The sequence below is a fragment of the Cherax quadricarinatus genome, chromosome 11 (assembly GCF_038502225.1).
Source record: "Cherax quadricarinatus isolate ZL_2023a chromosome 11, ASM3850222v1, whole genome shotgun sequence".
NCBI lineage: Eukaryota > Metazoa > Arthropoda > Malacostraca > Decapoda > Parastacidae > Cherax > Cherax quadricarinatus.
In genome coordinates, this window is record NC_091302.1 from 54,326,486 (window position 1) to 54,350,064 (window position 23,579).

The 23,579-nt window shown below is 40.2% G+C and overlaps 1 protein-coding gene and 1 long non-coding RNA gene across 13 annotated transcripts in view; one reads left to right on the plus strand and one right to left on the minus strand.

The window, feature by feature from the left end:
* The window catches only part of EndoA (SH3 domain containing GRB2 like, endophilin-A), a 388,245-nt gene that overhangs the window by 331,706 nt on the left and 32,960 nt on the right, over positions 1 to 23,579 (plus strand). For 8 of the 12 annotated variants that reach the window (XM_070084141.1, XM_070084140.1, XM_070084150.1 and 5 more), the window contains one exon: positions 11,935 to 12,015. The exons of the other annotated variants lie outside the window; for them this stretch is intronic. In XM_070084141.1, the coding sequence (XP_069940242.1) occupies positions 11,935 to 12,015 (81 nt within the window). The remainder of the gene's footprint in view (positions 1 to 11,934; positions 12,016 to 23,579) is intronic. 12 annotated transcript variants of the gene reach the window in all.
* The window catches only part of LOC138852571 (uncharacterized), a 55,906-nt gene continuing 46,872 nt past the window's right edge, over positions 14,546 to 23,579 (minus strand). Inside the window, exons 3-4 of the long non-coding RNA XR_011391880.1 lie at positions 15,371 to 15,504; positions 14,546 to 14,669 (exon numbers count right to left, since the gene is read on the minus strand). This is a non-coding gene — a long non-coding RNA (uncharacterized lncRNA). The remainder of the gene's footprint in view (positions 14,670 to 15,370; positions 15,505 to 23,579) is intronic.

Below are 23,579 nucleotides of genomic sequence, written 5' to 3' on the forward strand. Positions count from 1 at the left end.
ATCCGGAGAAAGTTTTGGAGTCATCCGCCATTGTTGTTGTTGTGTTGGTCTGGGCGGGGGTGAGGAGGATGGAAGATGCGCTGGCATCCTTCAGGGTAGACATTATGGGTAACAGTTTTCTAGGAGGTTTGGTGTCTGTCTTGGTGTTGCTTTTTCTATTCTTGTATCCCATGAGATCACTAGTGGAGTTGATATGGAGTTACTGTAGTGGTAACTGTTGCTTGACTGGTATTATGTTTGGCAGCAGGCTGGTGTTTGGTATGCTGGGCAGTCCTCTTTTAGTCCTGTTTGGTCAGCTTTTTATATCTTTAGCAGCTTTATTTTGGTCGTTACTGGCTCCAAGTGGGTCAGTGCAGCAGTACAAGCAGTTAGGCCATAATAAGAGCTGTTGTAGGGGCAGGGAACTGTAAAGATGTAGGAGTAGCTGTTGTTGTTGTCACCTCACCAAACCACCTGAACAAGTTCAGGCAGTTTGGTGAGGTTACTTGCCCCTTGCTCCTGGCATTTTAGCCACCTCTCACGACATACATGGCTTATGGGAGTTAGGATTCTTTTCCACATCCCTATGGTGATGAAAGGAAATAAAAATAGAACAAGAACTATTAACCTCTTTGCTGTCCGTGCCATAGTACTACAGGTTTGAAGTCCGTGCTGTAGAATTGATGTCCTTGCTGTAGAATTACGTAATGAGCTCAGCTCATTCAGATAAGCAGTGAGTGGTAAATTTGGGCTCGATGTGAAAGAATGGGTCAGTGTGGTAAGTGAGCACCATATAAAAAACATCCTGCCCCACACAGTGCATAATGGGAAAAAAATTTGCGACTGTTTTTGGTTTAAAATATCAACTGCAGTGTAATTTCAGATGGATTTTATGGTTGTATTCTCAATTTCTTCATATATTTGATAGACTGGAAGATATATTACAGAAATAGTGATGATTTTGATTGTTTTCTGGACTGGAAATAGCTTGAAATTAAGCTCAAAGTGGCAGAAATATTAGATTTTTGCCAATATTTCAGAATAAAACAAATCTTACTCATCCAATATGCATCCAACTGGTCAGTCTAATGTGTTCACAAATGCACTGACATTATTTATGCATTACAGTGGTACCTCGGCACATGAACAGCTCCCAACTCAAACAATTATGTAAATGTATTTTTGTAAGTGTATTTTTGGGGGTCTGAAACAGATTAATCTAATTTACATTATTCTTTATGGGAACAAATTTGTTCGGTATTGGTACTCGAACAACCTTCTGGAACGAATTAAGTTCGTAACCCGAGGTACCACTGTACATTTTTTTTGTGTATGAATAAAAATTCAAAATGGAATTCATGTGTAAAGCCTGGGAATGTAACTGATAAACAGAGGAAATGTTATTTTAGTGCTAGCAATACCTGCATTGTTTATTATGGACCTTACATGTATTTTGAAATTGGCACATTTTGAAATTTGTGTGAAATTGGCCAAATTACCAATTTTTGATCACTTTACTGAGTAATTGAAATACTAGTTGATTGGGCAGTTTCTCGTGCTCAGTCGATAAAATGGAAAGATATACTAGAGAAATAGCTAAGAATTTGATTGACAGGACAATGTAATTGGCCTAAAATATGACTCAGAGTTAGCAAAATTGCCGATGCTTCAATATCACTGACACAGCAAAATTTGCAAGAGTGTAATTTCATCAGTTTTTCCATCAAATTTCGTACTTTTTTTTATTACCTCCAGAGAAAGATTCTCTACCATTTCATAAGGAAAAATAACAATTATATTTTGAAAATTTTTAGACACTGTGGACACTCAAAGGGATCAAGAAAATAGAAGAAAACTCAGATATGTATGTATGTATATATGTGTGTGTGTGTGTGTGTGTGTGTGTGTGTGTGTGTGCATCTGTGTCTGTGTGTTTGTTTGTGTGTATGTAAATTTAGGTAATGAAAGATTGGATATCAGATTGGAAGGAGGGAGTATGGAGGAAGCGAATGTATTCAGATATTTGAGAGTGGACTTGTCAGCAGATGGGTCTATGAAAGATGAGGTGAATCATAGAATTGATGAGGGAAAAAAGGTGAGTGGTGCACCGAGGAGTCTGTGGAAACAAAGAAAATTATCCATGGAAGGAAGGAAGCAAAGAGGGGAATGTATGAGAGCATAGTTATACCAATGCTCTTATATGGGTGTGAAGCATGGATGGTGAATGTTGCAATAAGGAGAAGGCTGGAGGCAGTGGGGATGTCATGTCTGAGGGCAATGTGTGGTGTGAATATACTGTAATGCAGAGAATCCGTAGTTTGGAAATTAGGAGGTGTGAGGTTACTAAAAGTATTATCCAGAGGGCTGAAGAAGGGTAGTTGAGGTGGTTTAGACATTTAGAGAGAATGGAATGAAATAGAATGACTTGGAGAGCATATAAATCTCTAGGGAAGGAAGGCAGGACAGGAGTCAGTCTAGGAAAGATTGGAGGGAGAGGGTAAAGGAGGTTTTGTGTGCCAGGGGCTTGGACTTCCAGCAAGTGTGCATGAGCATGTTAGATAGGAGTGAGTGGAGACAAATGGTTTTTATGATGTGAATAAAGTAATATTTATGAAAGGATTCAGGGAAACCAGCAAGCCAGATTTGAGTCCTGGAGGTGGGAAGTGCAGTGCTTGTGCTTTGAAGGGGTGTTGATGTTGCAGTTTTTTAACTGTAGTGTAGGTGTGCCTCTGGCAAGACAGTGATGGAGTGGTGGGAAATGGCCAATGTGTTAATAAAATAAAAATAATGGAAATTTGTCAGAGTATAGTGGTACTAATACTGTTGTATGGGTGTGAAGCGTGGATTTTGAATGTCACAGCAAGGAGGAGGCTGGAGGCAGTAGAGATGATGTGTTTGAGAACAATGTTTGGTGCTAATATTATACAGAGAATTTGGAGATTAGAAGGTGTTAGGGTACCTGAGGACTGAGGCTGGGTTGTTGAAGTGGTTTGAACATTTAGAAAGAATGTAGCAAATAGGATAACTAAGAGGATATATAAATCTGTGGTGGGGGGTAGGAGGTGTAGTGGTCATCCTAGCAAAGATTGGAGGGAGGAGGTGAAGGAGTGCTAGGGGCTCAAACATCCTACAGGCTAGATAGGAATAAGTCGGGGCAAGTTTTTTTTTTATGATTTGACATGTTGGAGTGTGAGCAAGATAACAATTATGAAGGGAGTCAGGGAAACCTGTTAGCCAGACAGTAGTCCTGGGAAGTACAGTGCCTGCACTCTGAAAGAAGGTAAAGGATGTTGCAGTACAGAGGGTCATCTGAACTGTGATGTCAGCATACTTCTGGCAAGACAGTGATTGAATGAATAAAAACAAAAGTGTTTATTTTTTTCTGGTCACCCTGCCTTGGTGGGAGGGGACCAGTGTGTTAAAAAAAAAAATATGAACATTTCTTACCACCAGCAATATGAAGAACCAAAGGCCACAGTTGTGAACTGAGAAAAGCAGAGCCAATAAGGTACTAAAAAGTTCTTTCCAGGGGTAGAACACTGAAATGAGAAAGAAGATGGTAAGTGCTATAGCCATTGAACAGAATATTGGAAACAAAGCTGTGCTCCTATAGCTACAAATAGGTAATCATACAGGTTATGAACATTAATGACTTGACAGGTATTTGCTGTTTCTACCTAGAATGAGCCATCATTAAATAGTAGCAGTGCTGTCCAATGCTTTGGGGAATTACTTAATGCTTTATTACAAAAAATTCTAGAAGTATTATTTCTGTATCTACTATTCAAAAATAAAAAAAAAAAAACTTGAAATATTGGTGTCAACCTTCATCAATTGAACATGCATTAATACATCAATTTACCTTGTTTGATTATTCAACAGTCTTACTTCATTGCTTACTAAATTTGGTGAAAAAGTGGTAGTAAGAATTATAATTTAAAAGCAAGGCATGCAACAATAAAATGAATAATATGGGAAAAATGGGTGATTTGTAACTCAGTAGTGGTGATCTGTTTTGGTTAGTACTGGGATTTGAAATGAGCTGAGGTAGAATATCATCTCTTAATCTGTAAATTCAAAATTTAAAACAAACTTGTAATAGGTAGTTATTTCTTTCTTGCTTTCCAATCATATTTCATATTTTTGCCGAGGACACTTATTTATAATAGTTTCTCACATCGTTTGTTTCTAAGTTATTGTGCTTGCTTTTTGTATATTCTTTCTCAGGATTCTTAATTATATTTTTCTTAATGGCTATATTTTACAGAAAGTATCAATTCTTCTTTCTTTCAAAACACCGGCCGTATCCCACCGAGGCAGGGTGGCCCAAAAGGAAAAACGAAAGTTTCTCCTTTTACATTTAGTAATATATACAGGAGAAGGGGTTACTAGCCCCTTGCTCCTGGCATTTTAGTCGCCTCTTACAACACGCATGGCTTACGGAGGAAGAATTCTGTTCCACTTCCCCACGGAGATAAGAGGAAATAAACAAGAACAAGAACTAGAAAGAAAATAGAAGAAAACTCAGAGGGGTGTGTATATATATGCTTGTACATGTATGTGTAGTGTGACCTAAGTGTAAGTAGAAGTAGCAAGACGTACCTGAAATCTTGCATGTGTATGAGACAAAAAAAAAAAGACACCAGCAATCCTACCATTGTGTAAAACAATTACAGGCTTCCGTTTTACACTCACTTGGTAGGACGGTAGTACCTCCCTGGGCGGTTGCTGTTTACCAACCTACTACCTAGGAGAAAGTATAAATATTTTTAATTATTTTATTTTCCTAATGGTTTTTCATTTTGATTATTTTAAGTACAGTACAGTTATCATGCTTTAGTCAACTTAAACAGTATGTTGTCATGTCTTAGACAGGGTACTGTTGGTTTTGTGCCTTGTTATATGAAATAAAATTGTTTTGAAAAATGAATCCACCTCCTTAGTAGTTGAAAATTAAATTACAGGTTGAATATTCCTTACATTAAATTCTGAAATTCAGAAAACTCCAAAATGAAAACCTTTTTTGAGTGCCAACATGATGCCCCAAGAGGGAAATTCTAGTTGACTCTGGGGAAGTTCCCAGCATTGCACAGGTCTTTCTGTACCCAGACAGTTACCAATACAAACAAATAAACAAAATATTTTTTTCTGCGCGTAATGTAGTTTACATGTAATAAAAATATTGTTTGGCACCAAAGAAATCGTGATCTCGCATACCCTGGGTGGAGCTTAGATGCTTTGTTGGTGCCAGTTCATCAGTAGTCATCACTGTCATTACTCACTATGATTACCTGTTTTGTTTATTCTCTACTCTGTGGTGTCAAGATATTGTTGAAAATGTCAAATAGAACTACAGATACCCCTATGGATAACAGTGATAAGGAAAAATACAGTGTACAGTAGCCTTTTAATTAAAACACGGCATCATAGGTGGAGACTCAAAGCCTGCCATTGTTTATTATTTTTTTTAACAGATGATGCAGGTATTCTGCTGATGTTGCTCTGCTGCTTTTATTAAAAATATTGTATAAAACTACCATCAGACTATGTGTACACGAAATATAAATGAATTTCGTGTTTAGACTTGGAGTCTGATCCCTGATCCATCTCAAAAATCTGAAAACTTCTGAAATCCAAGACATTTCTGGCCCAAGCATTTCAGATAAGGAATATTCAACCTTTATAATAATTTTTGTTTAAAACAAGAACTGGTCCTAAATTATTATTCTGGTTAAAACAAGCAGCAGTAGTAAGTTATTAATTCTGGTTAAAAACACCCAGCAGGACCTAAATTATTATTCTAGTTAACCACTAGGCTGTTTGTCACACGCAATAGAACCTCTGGTCACAAACGCTTCTGAACACAAACAAATACGTTCACAACCAAAAAATTCGCCAAATTTCTGCATCTGATCATGAACATATAATCAGGTGCCAAACAAACACAGCCACACCAGTTTTCACATTCTTTGCCATTTTTTTTGCATGTGCCAATTTTCCCCACTTCTTGTTGTTTGTGTACACCTAACAAAGACCCTTGCCTTGTAGTTGGTCACGGTCAGACATGCGTTTATTTGTTCTTGGTTGTTTACAGTATGTTTTTTCTCTGTTATTTAAGTTTTTTCTCTATTAAACTGTGCATTATTTTGTATAATTAAGGATTTTTCAAATTTTGATTATTTTTTCTGTGCTTAAAACTCTTAGGACTCTTGCAATATTAGTTTTCTCTGTTCAAGGTTTTCTCAGTGTTACTCAAAGTTTTTACACTTAGTTTACTATTACACTGTGCATTCTCTGGTATAATTAACTATTTTTGTGCTTAAAAATCTTAAAAAAAAAAAAAAAACAATATTCACATACAGTTCATAGGGGTCTGGAACAGATTAATCACATTTACATACAATCCAATGGGGAAATTAGGTTTGGGTCACGACCAGATTGGGTTGCTACCAGAGTTTTGGAATGAATTATGGTCGTGAGGTTCCGCTGTACTAGTACAGTAAAGCCTCTCATTAATGGACTGTAATTTCCAAAATCTGATAAATGGGGATCTATTAATTAAAGATTACTATACCAGCAAATGGTTTCTGAAATTCAGCAATAAAGATGCTGGTAGCAGAGGTTCCTTTTAATGTTTCACCCATGGATCCTCTGCTACCAATGCTTCACCTAAGGATCTTCTGCTATCAGTGTTTCACCCAAGGATCCTCTACTATCAGTATTTTATTCCAACTTGTTGGCTTTTGTCATTGTCTTCCTACTTGCAGAGACTTGTTTCACTAGTCATTAACTCTTTCAGTGGCCATCACATAGAACTACTTCAGTAAGGCCAGGGTCTCTCGTAGTTCTGTCATGAGCTCAGCTCACTCAGATAAGCTGTGAGTGGTAAATTTTGGCCTAGATATGGGAGAATGGGTCTGTACAGTGAATGTACACAGTATAAAAAAGTTCTGCTCCCATGCATGACAGAAAAACCAAAACTGATTGTGCATGTGGTGTAAAATAGCAACATTAAGGCATTTTCTTAGAATAGTTTTTATGGTTTTATTGGCTGTTTCTTAGTATTTTTTGATAGAATGTAAGACATACTACTGAAATGGAAATGATTTTGGTTGGTTTCAGGACCAGAAGTAGCGTGAAATTGGGCTCAGAGTAATGAAAATATTCAAGTTTTGCCAATAATCCTGAGGGAGGGTAGGGCCCCCAACACTCTCCAGTCTGTTTTATGGATTTTTAATAGGTCTGATTGGGATGCCGTGAGCCATGATCAATTATTCCTGTATATATTATTATCTGGGACATAGAGTAAATCTTCTATTTTTGTGTTTACCTGGAGTTTACCTGGAGAGAGTTTCGGGGGTCAACGCCCCCGCGGCCCGGTCTGTGACCAGGCCTCCTGGTGGATCAGCGCCTGATCAACCAGGCTGTTGCTGCTGGCTGCACGCAAACCAACGTACGAGCCACAGCCCGGCTGATCAGGAACTGACTTTAGGTGCTTGTCCAGTGCCAGCTTGAAGACTGCCAGGGGTCTGTTGGTAATCCCCCTTATGTGTGCTGGGAGGCAGTTGAACAGTCTCGGGCCCCTGACACTTATTGTATGGTCTCTTAACGTGCTAGTGACACCCCTGCTTTTCATTGGGGGGATGGTGCATCGTCTGCCAAGTCTTTTGCTTTCGTAGTGAGTGATTTTCGTGTGCAAGTTCGGTACTAGTCCCTCTAGGATTTTCCAGGTGTATATAATCATGTATCTCTCCCTCCTGCGTTCCAGGGAATACAGGTTTAGAAACCTCAAGCGCTCCCAGTAATTGAGGTGTTTTATCTCCGTTATGCGCGCCGTGAAAGTTCTCTGTACATTTTCTAGGTCGGCAATTTCACCTGCCTTGAAAGGTGCTGTTAGAGTGCAGCAATATTCCAGCCTAGATAGAACAAGTGACCTGAAGAGTGTCATCATGGGCTTGGCCTCCCTAGTTTTGAAGGTTCTCATTATCCATCCTGTCATTTTTCTAGCAGATGCGATTGATACAATGTTATGGTCCTTGAAGGTGAGATCCTCCGACATAATCACTCCCAGGTCTTTGACGTTGGTGTTTCGCTCTATTTCGTGGCCAGAATTTGTTTTGTACTCTGATGAAGATTTAATTTCCTCATGTTTACCATATCTGAGTAATTGAAATTTCTCATCGTTGAACTTCATATTGTTTTCTGCAGCCCACTGAAAGATTTGGTTGATGTCCGCCTGGAGCCTTGCAGTGTCTGCAATGGAAGACACTGTCATGCAGATTCGGGTGTCATCTGCAAAGGAAGACACGGTGCTGTGGCTGACATCCTTGTCTATGTCGGATATGAGGATGAGGAACAAGATGGGAGCTAGTACTGTGCCTTGTGGAACAGAGCTTTTCACCGTAGCTGCCTCGGACTTTACTCTGTTGACGACTACTCTCTGTGTTCTGTTAGTGAGGAAATTATAGATCCATCGACCGACTTTTCCTGTTATTCCTTTAGCGCGCATTTTGTGCGCTATTACGCCATGGTCACACTTGTCGAAGGCTTTTGCAAAGTCTGTATATATTACATCTGCATTCTTTTTGTCTTCTAGTGCATTTAGGACCTTGTCGTAGTGATCCAGTAGTTGAGACAGACAGGAGCGACCTGTTCTAAACCCATGTTGCCCTGGGTTGTGTAACTGATGGGTTTCTAGATGGGTGGTGATCTTGCTTCTTAGGACCCTTTCAAAGATTTTTATGATATGGGATGTTAGTGCTATTGGTCTGTAGTTCTTTGCTGTTGCTTTACTGCCCCCTTTGTGGAGCGGGGCTATGTCTGTTGTTTTTAGTAACTGAGGGACGACCCCCGTGTCCATGCTCCCTCTCCATAGGATGGAAAAGGCTCGTGATAGGGGCTTCTTGCAGTTCTTGATGAACACAGAGTTCCATGAGTCTGGCCCTGGGGCAGAGTGCATGGGCATGTCATTTATCGCCTGTTCGAAGTCATTTGGCGTCAGGATAACATCGGATAGGCTTGTGTTAATCAAATTTTGTGGCTCTCTCATAAAAAATTCATTTTGATCTTCGACTCTCAGTCTGGTTAGCGGCTTGCTAAAAACTGAGTCATATTGGGACTTGAGTAGCTCACTCATTTCCTTGCTGTCATCTGTGTAGGACCCATCTTGTTTAAGTAGGGGCCCAATACTGGGCGTTGTTCTCGATTTTGATTTGGCATAGGAGAAGAAATACTTTGGGTTTCTTTCGATTTCATATATAGCTTTTAGTTCTTCCCGCGATTCCTGACTCCTAAAGGATTCTTTTAGCTTAAGTTCGATGCTTGCTATTTCTCTGACCAGTGTCTCCCTGCGCATTCAAAATAAAAGGTAAGTTTAATATAGGGGAGGCCTGGGGATGTGATTAATGAACAGAGGAAATGTTGTTTGAGTGCCTTAAATGTCTACATTGTTATTTTGCACTCTATTTTTAAATTGGTATTTTTTTTAATTTTGTGTAAAATTTCACTTTATCATCTGATATATAGGGTAGTTGTATTAGGTGAATGGGCACTCTTTTGTATTCAGTCAGTGGAAGGCATACTAGCAAAATAACTAGGAATTTAGTCAAGTGTAGCAATGGAATTGACTTAAAATAGGACTCAAAATGGGTGAAATTGCTGATGCATGAATTGCAGCCAGACTGCTAACTTTGCGTGTGCATAACTCCAGCCTTTTGGAGTCATTACCTATAGAAATAAGATTCTTTACCATTTCAGAAGAATTTTGTTTTTTAAGTGGACACTGGGAGTAATATTTATTTTGGGGGTCTGGACAGTGAAAAGGTTAATACCAGCACAAGGTTGCAAAAACTTGTTTTACTGGTTCTTAATTCCAGCAAATGGTTGCTGAGACTTGATAAAATATTATTAAAAACTGCTATACAAATTGTTACACAAGCCAAATTAGTAAATCTTTGTTTTATGGCTGTATGTACAACTTGCTCATATATTTTAATTTTAGCTCTATACATTGAGACTACAATGTTATAAAAAAAAATTCAGATGCCTTTATAGACAAAAAGTTTGTTACTCAAACTTATCATTAAACAGAAGAAGAGTAAGAGGCTTTTGGTGGTTAGGATCTACCGGCTAAAAATATAGCTATACAAAGCTTTTTTTTTTTTTTAACCAAAATTTGGTTATCCAGGACCTAATAATAAAAATATCTGGTTATCTAAAATATAATTTTTTTTTCTGGTATATTAACCAGAAACAGTTATGTACCAGGTATGGCTTTTATGTAGAATTTTGGTTCATGGTCTTCTAATGAGTGCCTGCATATATTGTACAAACATTATTATCCAGGCATTTTAACTCAAATTTTGATTATCCAAGTACAGTACTGATAATCTAAAATGTTTGCTTTTTTAATCATGAGCCTCTATCTGGATTTTGGTTACTCAGAGCCTTCTGACCAGAAATTTGGTTATCCACAACCTTGTAATCAGAATTTGAGTTATTCGTATTGTTATTATTGATCTGCTACTAGAATAATAATTGCATATGAATCTTAACTAGAATTTTGGTTATTTTGGACTTTCTAATCATAAGTTTGTTCATCCAGGCTTATAACCCATTTATTTTATTATCCAGGTCTGCTGTGTAGAAATTTGGTTATCAGTAGAGAGTTTGATTACTCTTATGAAAGTAGTTTCAAGATGTGATAAGGGTATTTTTGGGTTTTAACTAAGGATTATATTAACTTACTTATTTTTAACACTAGAAAGCCTTCATTTACATTAGTCTTAAATGATTATCAAAATGTAATATGAAGTAAATTGTCCTTCCATTAATATCAGAGGTGCCTTTCTCTATCTGACTGAATTATAGCTGATATTCATAAATTATTCCTAGTACCACTGACAAGACACCTATTACATGAGTGATAGTGAATGTTTTTCCTTCTTTGGGCCCCCCTACCTTGGTGGGAAACAGCCCAGTGTGGTGAAAATAAATCCAAGTACTACATGTCAGCTTTATTATGAAGAGTTACTTAATTTAATAAACAAAAAACTATTAATTTCTTAGCTTTTGTGATGGAAGAAATAATTTAAAACTAATATTAAACATTGTGTTAAGAGATTCATTGTTATCAATGAGGTTGTGACAACATTTATATTTGGCATATTCCTGTTTGTAACAAGTTCATTACAATGGTTGGACAGGTTTTATACAAGTACAGCAAGTTATAATTGTTATAAATGCATTTAAATGATGACCACAATATTTTTAAAAGTACAGTAATTATTAAAAGGCAGTTATAATACATTTTTGAAAATGGATTGATAGACTGAAAATGTGCTTTAAAAGTTAAGACTGACTTGTCATTAAGAAAATAGCCATTTACCAGCTCATTTATTAAATGTTTATATAAATGAAATTGCAGTATAAATTAAGTATAGAAGCTGAAATTAGTTTAAGGTAATCATTGGTCGAGTGTTGAGTTGCAGTCAGAACAAATTTGAAGCCCATCAGTCATGCCTTTCTTCATCTTCACGGAGAGTATACAGCTTCATTATTGTACTTAGTGTAATGACAGTCAAACATGAGTGTGTGGCACCATCAGCTTGGAATGCTGTCTGATTGCATCGTGATGTAAATACATTATGCTTCACTTATTCCTTCAGCAAATACCTTTTAACAATAAGTATTTTGGTATTGCAGTATGTTTTTCCTCATTTACTTTTTACAAATTTAATAGCTACCATAAAAATAACACTGCATAATTAATTCGAGAAGAAAGAATGCATCCATTTGAAGTAAGAAAAACTACTCTCACATAATGTAAAAATATGAATTGTATTAGTCATGTCCTGCTATGGGCCAGACTGTGTGAGTTTAAATTTGAATATAGCCAATACTTTAATCACTGATAATGGCAAATGTATGTAATTAATGGTCCGGGGTTCGTTCTAGCCACCACCCCTCAGAGGTCCCCGTACGGTTCGCCTGTTCGCTCTCCGGCGCACACCCCCACGCACACCCCCCAGTACCCAGGTGCGCACAAAATTCCCCCCTATGGTGTGCACATTCCCCCCACCACTAAACTCATGCGTTCATAAACTGTTTGTTCACATTAATCAGTTATATATTGTACTGTGTTTTCAAATGTTACTCTTACTTCTCTTATGGGTTTTGGCTTTCTCATAATCTTATAAAAGCCAGAATGCATATTCAAACATCTATTTAAATTAGTCTTATTACTTGAATTGTTTGAAATAAAGGGTTTAGTGTTGGGGTTTGGCACAGTGCCCTGTGGAGTAGTTGCCATGTTCGCGAATGAAATTAATCAACTTAATAACAAAAACATTGTGAACCCTGTGCATTAATATCGATACCAGTAAGTGTTGCTACCCGCACTTTACAAAGTATTTGTGTGAGCTTATGAATTCTAAAAAGCACTGATCACCAACCTCGCCCTGTTGTTGCAAGCACACACACAGTAGTGTTGTAGGCACCTCTTCTCGGAATCTCTGCGTGAATCGCTAACTTTCATTTATAGTTTCTTAACACTGAATGTAGATCTTGTAAATCCTCTTTGTAACTATGGATGTCAAGTTTATTTTATTTTTATTGTACATTATTACCCTTTCCCATTGTTAAATTGTTACTCCTTACCTGTAATCAGTTACAGTATGTATAATTTATCAGAAGAAAAATTTGCATGGCTTTTATTTATTGTATCTTGGTAGTAATGCCACTGATGTGATGTGTTTGTATGTCTGTATTTATTGCCTCTAACAGTATGTGTTGTGACTCATGCAAGTTTTGATTTAAAGGACATAATTTCTGTATGCACTGTATTGTATCTGGGTTCTTATCAACCAGGTATTGTACCTTTTTTGTTTAGAAAAGTTGGATGAATTATATTCTTTGGTTAAATACACTGAAATGCACCCAAGCTTGACACAACTGCTGCTGAAATTCAAATGATTATGATAATATATCTGAATTTATACATTCACTGAGCATAATCATCTCGTGTGAGGAGAGGTTAATTTATCAGGTGAGTGTGTGAGTCTTCTTGCATACCTATTTCCTAATCATATATTTTCAGAACATTTGCAGTGGCTTACTTTCTCTTGGATTGTATGAAAGAATGGTATCATTCTGCATTGTTCTTCAAAGAGAAGAATGTGGTGATCATGTACAGTAGATGTTTTATTTCTGTACAAATTAATGTTGGGTTATACAGGATATTACAACTTGTAGCAGTATTGCAAATCAGGTATTTCTCACCGAAGATTTTTCCTGAAACGACCTGTCTTCCACTGCTCTTGAATATAATGAGTTTAGCATTTTTTTGCGAATATAATCTTGAATAGAAACATACAGCATATTTGCTGCCACTTTGTATAAACAGATTATTATGTATTACAGCATAAGCCAAGGTGCAGCATTTCCTCCTTTTGATATTTTTTCATCCCTGAAAAAGCCAGTTTCATGATAAACTAATGCAAGATTTTAATTCATTGACTGTATGTTCCTTTATATAGGTTTTTTCTAGTCTTGCAACTATAAAAATTTGAATTCATAAGAATGTTTGTCTTCGAAATATTAGCAGTAGCATTTTGTAGGAATTACTGAATGTTTGTGCTTGGTGTTTTTTGCAGTTATGTATAGTTGCTTGTAATTTATGTATGTATTATTCTCAGTAAACTAAATAGTGAGGTCTGTGTTTAATTGTTTGTAATTTGTTAACTTAGCAGATTTTGTAATTAGTTCACTTTTTGTTGTTGTAGTACAGTGTGATAGTTTGACATGAATTACTTGGTAGACATAATGTCACTGTCCTTGACATGCTTCTATTTTCATAGAATGTTTTGTAGGATTTTACTGAAGAATAAAACATGACGTGTAGCTAAGTATTTGTGTGATTTGTAATAAAATTAAGACTATTGGTAGATATAATTATGTGCATGTTAAGAGATTTAATGGTTCTCTTTCAGACATCACTTAGTTGTTCTCTTTGACTTTGTCTGTGTCAGCTGATTCTTCACTCTTAATAGATGACCAACAACCATGGACATGCTAAGACAAATAACATTTGTTTTACCCACTCCGGTCCAGTCATATCATGTTTTAAGCAAATTTAATCTTTAGCTTTCCACAAATTGTAAAGCAGATATGTATGTGTTAAGGAACTCTTCTGCAGTGTTTCTCAGTGTTAAGGTTACAAATACACAAATTTAGGATAAAGAAGCATGAAATGGGTGTTTCTATATGTGTCATATTTGAAGACCTGTGTGAAAAACTATTAGAGACATAGTGTGTTCATCAAAACAATTTTAACGGCTTATACATTTAGCTATATTTCTTAATCACTTTATAGATTGCCACTGTTAGTATATTTAAAAATAAAAGTGTTTGAATACCCCTTTACTATGATGAAATGTTTTGATATGTGGTGTTGTACAGCGCTGAGAATATTTCTTAGACAGTCTTGTTGCTGATGTACACTGAAAATTGAGTAGATTCAAAATTCACTTTGCCAGCCATGGTAGACAGCAATCTAAGTAGGTACCTGCCTCATCACATGCTTCTAGGCTTGTCACCAACCTAGGGTGGACTTGATTTCTTAGCTTGATGCTTTATCCCTTAGAAGGTAGTTGTTTTGAGATATTCCTCTATGACTACTTCTCTTCCTGTAACTATAGGTTGGTTTTGATAGTTATTTAAATTTAATTTCATTAAAACTAATTTCTATATACTGTAAATATATATACTATGTATGCATGCATGTACAGTAAGTATATGGCAATAATATAAAAAAAATTAAGTGCTAAACCTGAAAGGGTCGTATGTATGTGTTGATATCTGTGTCTTTATCTGTATGTAATTTGATTATGATACACCTGTGTGTAGATATGTGTGTAAACATTGTGTTGATTATATATAATAATCCAGTACACATAGTAGAAGACATAAAAATATGAAATATAAAACTGATAAGACAGTTTACATTAGGAGAGTGAAACCGACTGTTACCACACTGTAACAACTGTCCAGTGTCAGTCATGTATGAACCTCCAAAATAATAAATTAAGAGTATGGATAAATGACAAAATAGAGGTTGACTGATACTAACAGAAATTAACTATAAAATACTCAATGTGAAAGGAAAATAAGATCCTAAAGCAGTAGTTTTTATTTGAACTTGATGATGAGTATGTCACACATTTGTTGCACAAATGCAGACACTGTAGGTTCTGAGAGAAAATCCAATACAATAAGTGGAACAAAGAAAAGTTAGTTAAACACTATTGGGACTATTATGTTTACTGTACATTGCCAGTTATTACAGACACAAGAAAACAGTGACAATTGCAATGCAAATATGGGAATTCTTAACTGTTAAGGTTCTGCTCTCAAAGTGTGGCAGTCAGGTTGTAGCCTTACAAGGCTCATAGTTCCCAAAGCCATGTTGCTGTCAGCACCATGTCTGTAATTTTCTTCCCTATTCTGTATGCTTCCATTGCAACATTTCTGTTGGAGAGACCCAATATTATTATTATAATCAAAAGGAATGGAGAGACCAAACACTAGCCAGTTGCACACTTTAATTACAAATTTACCAGTGGAGGATAAGGCATTTCATTGACATCAGACAGATTTACTCATTAATGACTTTTTTTTATTCCCCCTTCAAGACCCCAGGTCTGTGATTTTCTCTGGTTTTCACCCTTGTTTACAGAAACTATAATGTTAGGTATGATTATTATATTCCCTAGAAAGCATTAAACCCTTACCTCTTCAAGGGGGGCTCCTTGGCGTGGTGAAGAGGCTCTTGGTCTGAGGAATTAGACCTATCGGTCTTCTTCCTCAGACCGAACCTAATTACCCCCCAATCTCCCCTCCCCTATCCCATCCTCCCCATCCTCCCCTTTTTCCTTTCCTCCTCCTCCTCCCCACTCCTCCCTTTTGCCCTTCCTCTTTTTGTCCTTTGGGATTTCTCCCACAGGCGCGCTAGTTCCTAGGTAGGAGAAAGGACACCGGGGTCCATCCCATTCCGTTGAGGTTTCTTGGCGGTGGCGTAGTTTGCCGTGGAATCTGGATTGCCTAGGGATGTCCCGATCCCTCTCCGGTATCCCGGAGTAGCTTTGGGTGTCTTTTGGGCGACGGGTGTAGCTCTGGAAGCCACCTTTCGGATTCCGGGGGTGGTGGCTGAAGGAGGTATGCTTTGTGGCGGATATCCGGCCGCCCTCTCTTTTGTCCACCGAGGTAGCTCGGCAGATGTGAGGTTGCTATCCCAGATTGCTGGTTTACTGGCATGAAGGGTAGGGTATGGCACGGGTTCCATGCTGCATCTGCGCTACTAGCGGTGTCGAGTCCTCTTGGGCGCGGAGGGAGATTTCTGGCCCTTTCATCCCTCCTAGGAACTATCCCTCCCCGGTCCCCCCTTTTTTTTTCTTTTTTTTATTTTTATTTTCTTTTCTTCTTTCTTTTTTTTTCTTAAAAACAAAAAGAAAGAAGTAACCTAACCATGGCAGCCCTAGTCCATGAACCTGGTACCCCCGGGCCCCTTCTTGATACCGCACCCCGTTCTGACCCCGCCTCGTCTTTGGACCACTCTTCAGACATTCCTCATGCCTCTGTACCTATTGCCGGTGCTGTTTCCTCACCCGCTTCAGGTACTGAGGCCTCGACTGACTCCTTCGATTTATCAGACCTTCGCTCTCCTCTGACTATGCTTCCGGCCTCTCCCTCTACGGTGCGGCGATTTTCAAATCGCCGACCCGTTCCACGTCGGACCAACTCTGGTCCCACGCCTAAACGTCAACGACAATTACCTGCTGATGATACTTCTCCACCTTCACCTTCTCGTTCTTCTCAGAAACGATCGACACGTCCTTCACTACCTTTCCACGCTCAGTTTCAGACTGAACAGTGGACTAAATTCTTCACTTTACGACCAACTTCCTCTACTGCCTATCTTTCTGACCATAGTATTGGCAAGGCACTCCTACGCCATGTTGGTAAAGATATTTCTTTTCATGCTCTTAAGAGCGGTACGCGCATCATTACCGTACAGAATGCTACCCAGGCTCGTGAGCTCTCTCGTCTTACCCATATAGATACTGTTCCTGTCACCCTTGAAAAACATCATTCCCTCAATTCTTGTAGTGGTACCGTTATTCTGCCCCATACCATAGTTCAACAAAATTTCCAGACATGTGGCACCGACATTCTAGAACAGCTGGAACTCCAAGATCTCCCAATCCTCAAGGTAGACACTTACGTTCTTCCTGCCCGTGGGCGGAGACGATACCCTAGCAATGTGGCTCGTTTAACTTTTGACAGCCGAGAACTCCCATCCTCCGTTTATATAGCAGGACATCGGTTACAAGTTCGAAAGGTGATCCCTACACCACAACAGTGTAGAAATTGCTGGCGATTTGGCCATCCAGCGAAATATTGCAGATCTATCGCCGAATGCCCAGTCTGTGGTGCCGATGACCATTCTAATACGTCTTGCAATCGATCTCCCTCTTGCCTTAACTGTCATGAGGCTCACCCTTCGTACTCTCGCCGTTGTCAGGTCTATTTAAACGAGCGGGAAATCCGTTACCTCAAAGAGACAGAAGGTCTCCCTTATGCCATGGCAGTTTCTCATCTCCGCCTCCAAGGGAGACTCCCACGTGTTTCTTATTCCCGTGTTTCAAAACGTCCCCCCACTTCTGGTATCCCATCTTCTACACCCACCTCTGTGGTTACCTCTCCCATAATCACTCCTGTATCTAATCCTTTTGCTGTCCTCGGCTCAGACGTCCCTACTTCAACGCCTCAGTCTAATCTCGCTTCTTCGAGTTCTCTCTTACAAGCCTCAGTATCGACGAGACCTCGTACGACACCTCTTCCCAATCGTCCCTCTACTTCTCAAAAGTCAAAAAAAGGTCCGGTAACACCTCCTACCCATCTTCCACCTCCTCATTTTACCCTCCCTGTCTCTGTCCCTAGTTCTTCCCCTCTCACTGGCTCAGTTACAAGTGCAGAGGTTCACCCTCCTCCTCGTAATGTACCTTCCTCCCCTGTTCCCTCCCAAGTTTCTTCCTCTTCTGCCACCTCCCAGGTTCCTGTCTCTTCTGTCCCCTGCCACGCTTCTCCAGTTCCCTCCACCCTTTCGCCCCCCCCTACCTTGGTACAGTCCAATACAGTTCCAATCTTTACTCATCCTCCCCCTACCATTCCCAATATTGTCTCCCATACGACATCTCTGAATTCCGAAACACTTGAAGCAATCTCTGAATATATTGCAGAGACCAAACCATCAATGGACACTGATCCACCTTCCGCTCTTCCTCTCTCCTCTGCTCCATCTGCGCAACTCCTTTCTTCACAGCGCACCGTTCCTTCGCTGCTTGAACATTTTCCACTGCCTCCGCATGTGGACTTTTCTAACCCTTCTAGTCCGTAGGAACCCTTACCTGCGGATTTCAAGTATCTTTATCATTGCCAATCATGGCCTTTTTACAGTGGAATATACGCGGCCTCAGGGGTAATCGGGGTGAGCTTCAGATGTTACTCTCCCAGTTTGCCCCTGTTGGTGTTTGCTTACAGGAACCAAAATTACACTCTGCTGTTATTTCTCACATCTCAGGCTATAATTTATTGTATTCTTCAGATCCTTTTCCTGATGGGACCTTTAATGAAAGTGCCCTTCTTCTCCGCACTGATATTCCGTACCATCAGCTATTTGTTCATACTTCGCTGCATTACACAGCAGCCCGTATCCACTTACATAGGTGGTATACGCTCTGTTCTTTATATCTCTCTCCTTCTCGGGCATTATCTATTCCGGATTTTGCCTTCCTTGTTTCGTCATTACCGCCACCGATTCTGTTACTTGGTGATTTTAATGCCCACCATTTCCTCTGGGGAGGGTCTCACTGTGATTCCCGTGGAATTCAGTTAGAGGCTTTTCTTGCCACCCACCCCCTCCATGTTTTAAATACAGGTACTCACACCCATTTTGATCCTCGGACTCATACTCTCTCTTGCATCGATCTCTCAGTTTGCTCTTCCTCCGCCGCATTAGACTTTACTTGGTCTGTTCTCCCGGACTTACATGACAGTGATCATTTCCCAATCATTCTTACTTCCCCTTCATATTCGCCACCTCTTCGCACCCCACGCTGGCAATTTAATCGGGCAAATTGGAACCTTTACTCACACCTGACTGTTTTTAAAGAGGTTCCTTCTTCGTCCTCCATCGATGAGCTTTTACACCTCTTCTCGTCCTCCGTTTTCACCGCAGCTTCTCATTCTATACCCCAAACTTCGGGCAGGCATTCTCAGAAATGCGTGCCTTGGTGGTCTCCTGCTTGTGCTCGTGCAGTACGTTTGAAACGCGCTGCATGGGGCAGGTACCGGTACAATAGAACCACAGAGCGACTCCTTGATTTTAAACAGAAGCGTGCGATCGCTCGCCGTGTCATCCGTGACGCTAAACGCACTTGCTGGCGAGATTATGTCTCCACCATCACCTCTGCTTCCTCTATGAGTGCAGTCTGGAAAAAAGTACGAAAACTGAGTGGTAAATATTCTCCTGACCCGGCTCCTGTTCTGCGGGTTGCCGGTGTTGATATAGCAAACCCACTAGATGTTGCCAATGAAATTGGCAATCATCTGGTCCGTATTTCTCAGGGACTCCATCTATGCCCCTCATTTCTTTCCTCAAAGTCTGCCAGAGAGTTAGCACCCTTGGACTTTTCTTCTCTCAGAGAAGAACAGTATAATGTGCCTTTTACACTTCAAGAACTGGAGGCAACACTCTCAGCTTGTCGATCATCGGCAGCTGGGCCCGACGACATTCATATTCGTATGCTACAACATTTACATCAGTCAGCCCTTGCAGTCCTATTACACCTTTACAATCTTATTTGGTCACAAGGAGTTCTTCCACAGCTGTGGAAATCCGCCATTGTTCTCCCTTTCCGCAAACCAGGCACTACGGGACATGAAACCTCCCACTATCGTCCCATTGCTCTTACCAGTGCAGTTTGCAAAGTAATGGAACGTCTAGTAAATAGACGTTTAGTGTGGTATTTAGAGACACACAACAGTCTCTCCACTCGTCAATATGGCTTTCGTAAGGGACGTTCTACCATAGACCCCTTACTGCGCTTGGATACGTATGTTCGTAATGCCTTTGCGAATAACCACTCAGTTATTGCCATATTTTTTGACCTTGAGAAGGCATATGACACAACTTGGAGGTATAATATTTTAGCCCAAGCCCACTCCTTAGGCCTTCGAGGCAATCTACCATCCTTCCTTAAGAACTTTTTAACTGACAGGCATTTCCGTGTTCGGGTTAATAATGTGCTCTCCCCGGACTTTGTCCAAGCTGAAGGTGTCCCCCAGGGATGTGTTCTGAGCACAACACTTTTTCTCCTTGCTATTAATGATTTGGCCTCTAGTCTTCCATCAAATATTTGGTCATCACTCTATGTTGATGACTTTGCTATTGCCTGTGCAGGCGCTGACTGTCACCTCCTTACAGTTTCTCTCCAGCATGCAGTCGACCGTGTTTCCAATTGGGCCACCACACATGGGTTTAAATTTTCCAGCACTAAAACCCACCAAATCACTTTCACTAGACGCTCTGTCATCTCTGATCATCCTTTGTACCTCTATGGCTCACGTATCCCTGAACGTGATACAGTCAAGTTTCTGGGCCTCCTCTTTGATCGTAGGTTATCCTGGAAACCTCACATTACCTCTCTGAAGGCAACTTGTCACAGCCGGCTGAACCTTCTTAAAACCCTTGCTCATCTTTCGTGGGGAGCTGATCGTCGAACCCTCCTTCACCTACATTCCACCCTTATTTTATCGAAACTTGATTATGGTGACCAGATCTATTCAGCGGCATCTCCTGCTACTCTCTCTAGCCTTAACCCCATTCATCACCAAGGATTACGTTTATGCCTTGGTGCTTTTCGCTCTTCCCCTGTCGAAAGCCTCTATGCAGAAGCGAACGTTCCATCCTTATCCGATCGCCGTGATGCCCATTGCCTGCGCTACTATGTACGCTCTCATGATCTCCGCAATCCTTCCATTTATAGAATGGTCACTGATATTAGTAGACATTCTTTATTTGTTCGCCGCCCCTGCTTACTCCGTCCCTTCTCTCTTCGCCTTCATTCGCTCTTGTCTTCTCTTCAACTACCACCTTTCTATGTACATGTAGCATCTCACTTTTCCCTACCCCCCTGGGAGGTCCCAGCTGTTCGAGTCTGTTCTTTCTCCCTCCCTTGCTCGAAAGCCCAACTGTCTACGGTCGCTTCCCGCTCTCTTTTTCTTGACCACTTTCACTCTCATTCTCATGCCATTGCTGTGTACACAGATGGCTCTAAGTCTTCTGACGACGTAGGATTCGCAGCAGTGTTTCCGGACAGCGTCGTACAAGGGCATTTACTATCTTCAGCTAGTATTTTTACTGCTGAATTATATGCCATCCTTACAGCACTTATCCGTATTGCATCTATGCCTGTGTCATCATTTGTGGTTGTCTCAGACTCCCTTAGTGCTTTACAGGCTATACAAAAATTTGATACACCTCACCCCTTAGTCCTCCGTATCCAACTTTGGCTACGCCGCATCTTTACTAAGCATAAAGATATTGTTTTTTGTTGGGTCCCTGGTCATGTTGACGTACAGGGCAATGAACAGGCAGACACTGCTGCGCGGTCAGCAGTACATGACCTACCAGTTTCTTACAGAGGTATTCCATGTACGGACTATTTTGCTGTAATATCTTCCCACCTTCACACCCGTTGGCAACAGCGTTGGTCTACTATGCTCGGCAACAAACTTCAGTCTATTAAACCGAGTATAGGTTACTGGCCGTCTTCTTATCACCAGTGTCGAGGTTGGGAGACTACTCTCTCCCGTCTTCGCATTGGCCATACTCGTCTTACTCATGGATATCTCATGGAGAGGCGTCTTGCTCCTCTCTGTGAGAATTGCCAAGCTCCATTATCAGTCAGCCACATTCTGTTGGACTGCCCACTTTATCAACGAGCACGCAGAATTTACCTCTGTCGTCGTCTTCGCCCCGCTGCTCTCTCTTTACCTTCCCTTCTCGCTGATGGACCCACCTTTCATCCGGACTCTCTTATTGACTTTTTGACAACGACTGACTTACTTCACAAATTCTGATACTTTCAGCCCTTTCTACTTGTATCTCTTGCTACCCTCTACCCCCGTACTATCCCCTGCCCCGCTGTTTTCTGTAACCTGCTGATCATCCCCCCTCCCTCCTGCCATCCAATTCCCTTGCTTCCTTCCCTACCCTGCAGCGCTGTATAGCCCTTGTGGCTTAGCGCTTCTTTTTGATTATAATAATAAATTAAACCCTTATTACCACAGCATCTGTAGAATGAGATTTAATTAGATTCAATCACATGTACCATAGGTATATTCTGTCCAAACACAGACAACATATGTACACTGTAAGCAACTCTCAGTTATTTTATATGATTAAGTTCCTACATTCACCCAAAATGCTCAGACCTCACCATGTGAAGATGGCTGTTCTTCAAGTTTTTTTTTTTTTTTTTTTTTTTTTTTTTTTTTGTGTGTGTGTGTGTGTGTATGCATGCGTGCGTGTGTGCGTGCGCACTCACCTAATTGTGGTTGCAGGGGTCGAGACTCAGCTCCTGGCCCCGCCTCTTCACTGATTGCTACTAGGTCCTCTCCCTCTCTGCTTCCTGAGCTTTGTCATACCTCTTCTTAAAACTATGTATGGTTCCTGCCTCCACTGCTTCACTTGCTAGGCTATTCCACTTCCTGATGACTCTATGACTGAAGAAATACTTCCTAACATCCCTGTGACTCGTCTGAGTCTTCAGCTTCCAATTGTGACCCCTTGTCTCTGTCCACCTTGTCTATTCCCTGCAGTATCTTGTATGTCATTATCATGTCTCCCCTGTGTGTGTGAGTGTGACTGGAGTGGTAGAGGCAGAGTGTGTGTGTGTGTGTGTGTGTGTGTGTGTGTGTGTGTGTGTGTGTGTGTGTGTGTGTGTGTGTGTGTGTGTGTGTGTGTGTGTGTGTGTGTGTGTGTGTGTTTTGTGTGTGTTTTGTGTGTGTTTTGTGTGTGTTTTGTGTGTGTTTTTTGTGTGTGTGTGTGTGTGTGTGTGTGTGTGTGTGTGTGTGTGTGTGTGTGTGTGTGTGTGTGTGTGTGTGTGTGTGTGTGGCATGCATGCACATGAGAGTGAGTGGGAGAGAGAGAGAGGGAGGAGGGGAAAGGTAGTGATGGTTATGTAGTTCTGTGAGCTGCAGATAGCATAGTCTGGCCAATAAGATAGTCTCAAGAAAAGTTTGACCACAGGCCAGAACTCTTCAAACCAATTACAGGTATTGGAAGTATGGATAGATAAGCATGTAGGAAAGGTAAGCAGTCAATTAAGTACATAGTGAATCTCTGAGGTATGCACACTGTTTTAACAATATGTGTTTGATAAGAGTATTGAAATTGTATTCAGGTAAGAGGCAAGCAATTTGCATTTTTTTTTTCTAATTGGATGTTAATGCTGAGGTTTATTTTAGTTCTTGTTTTA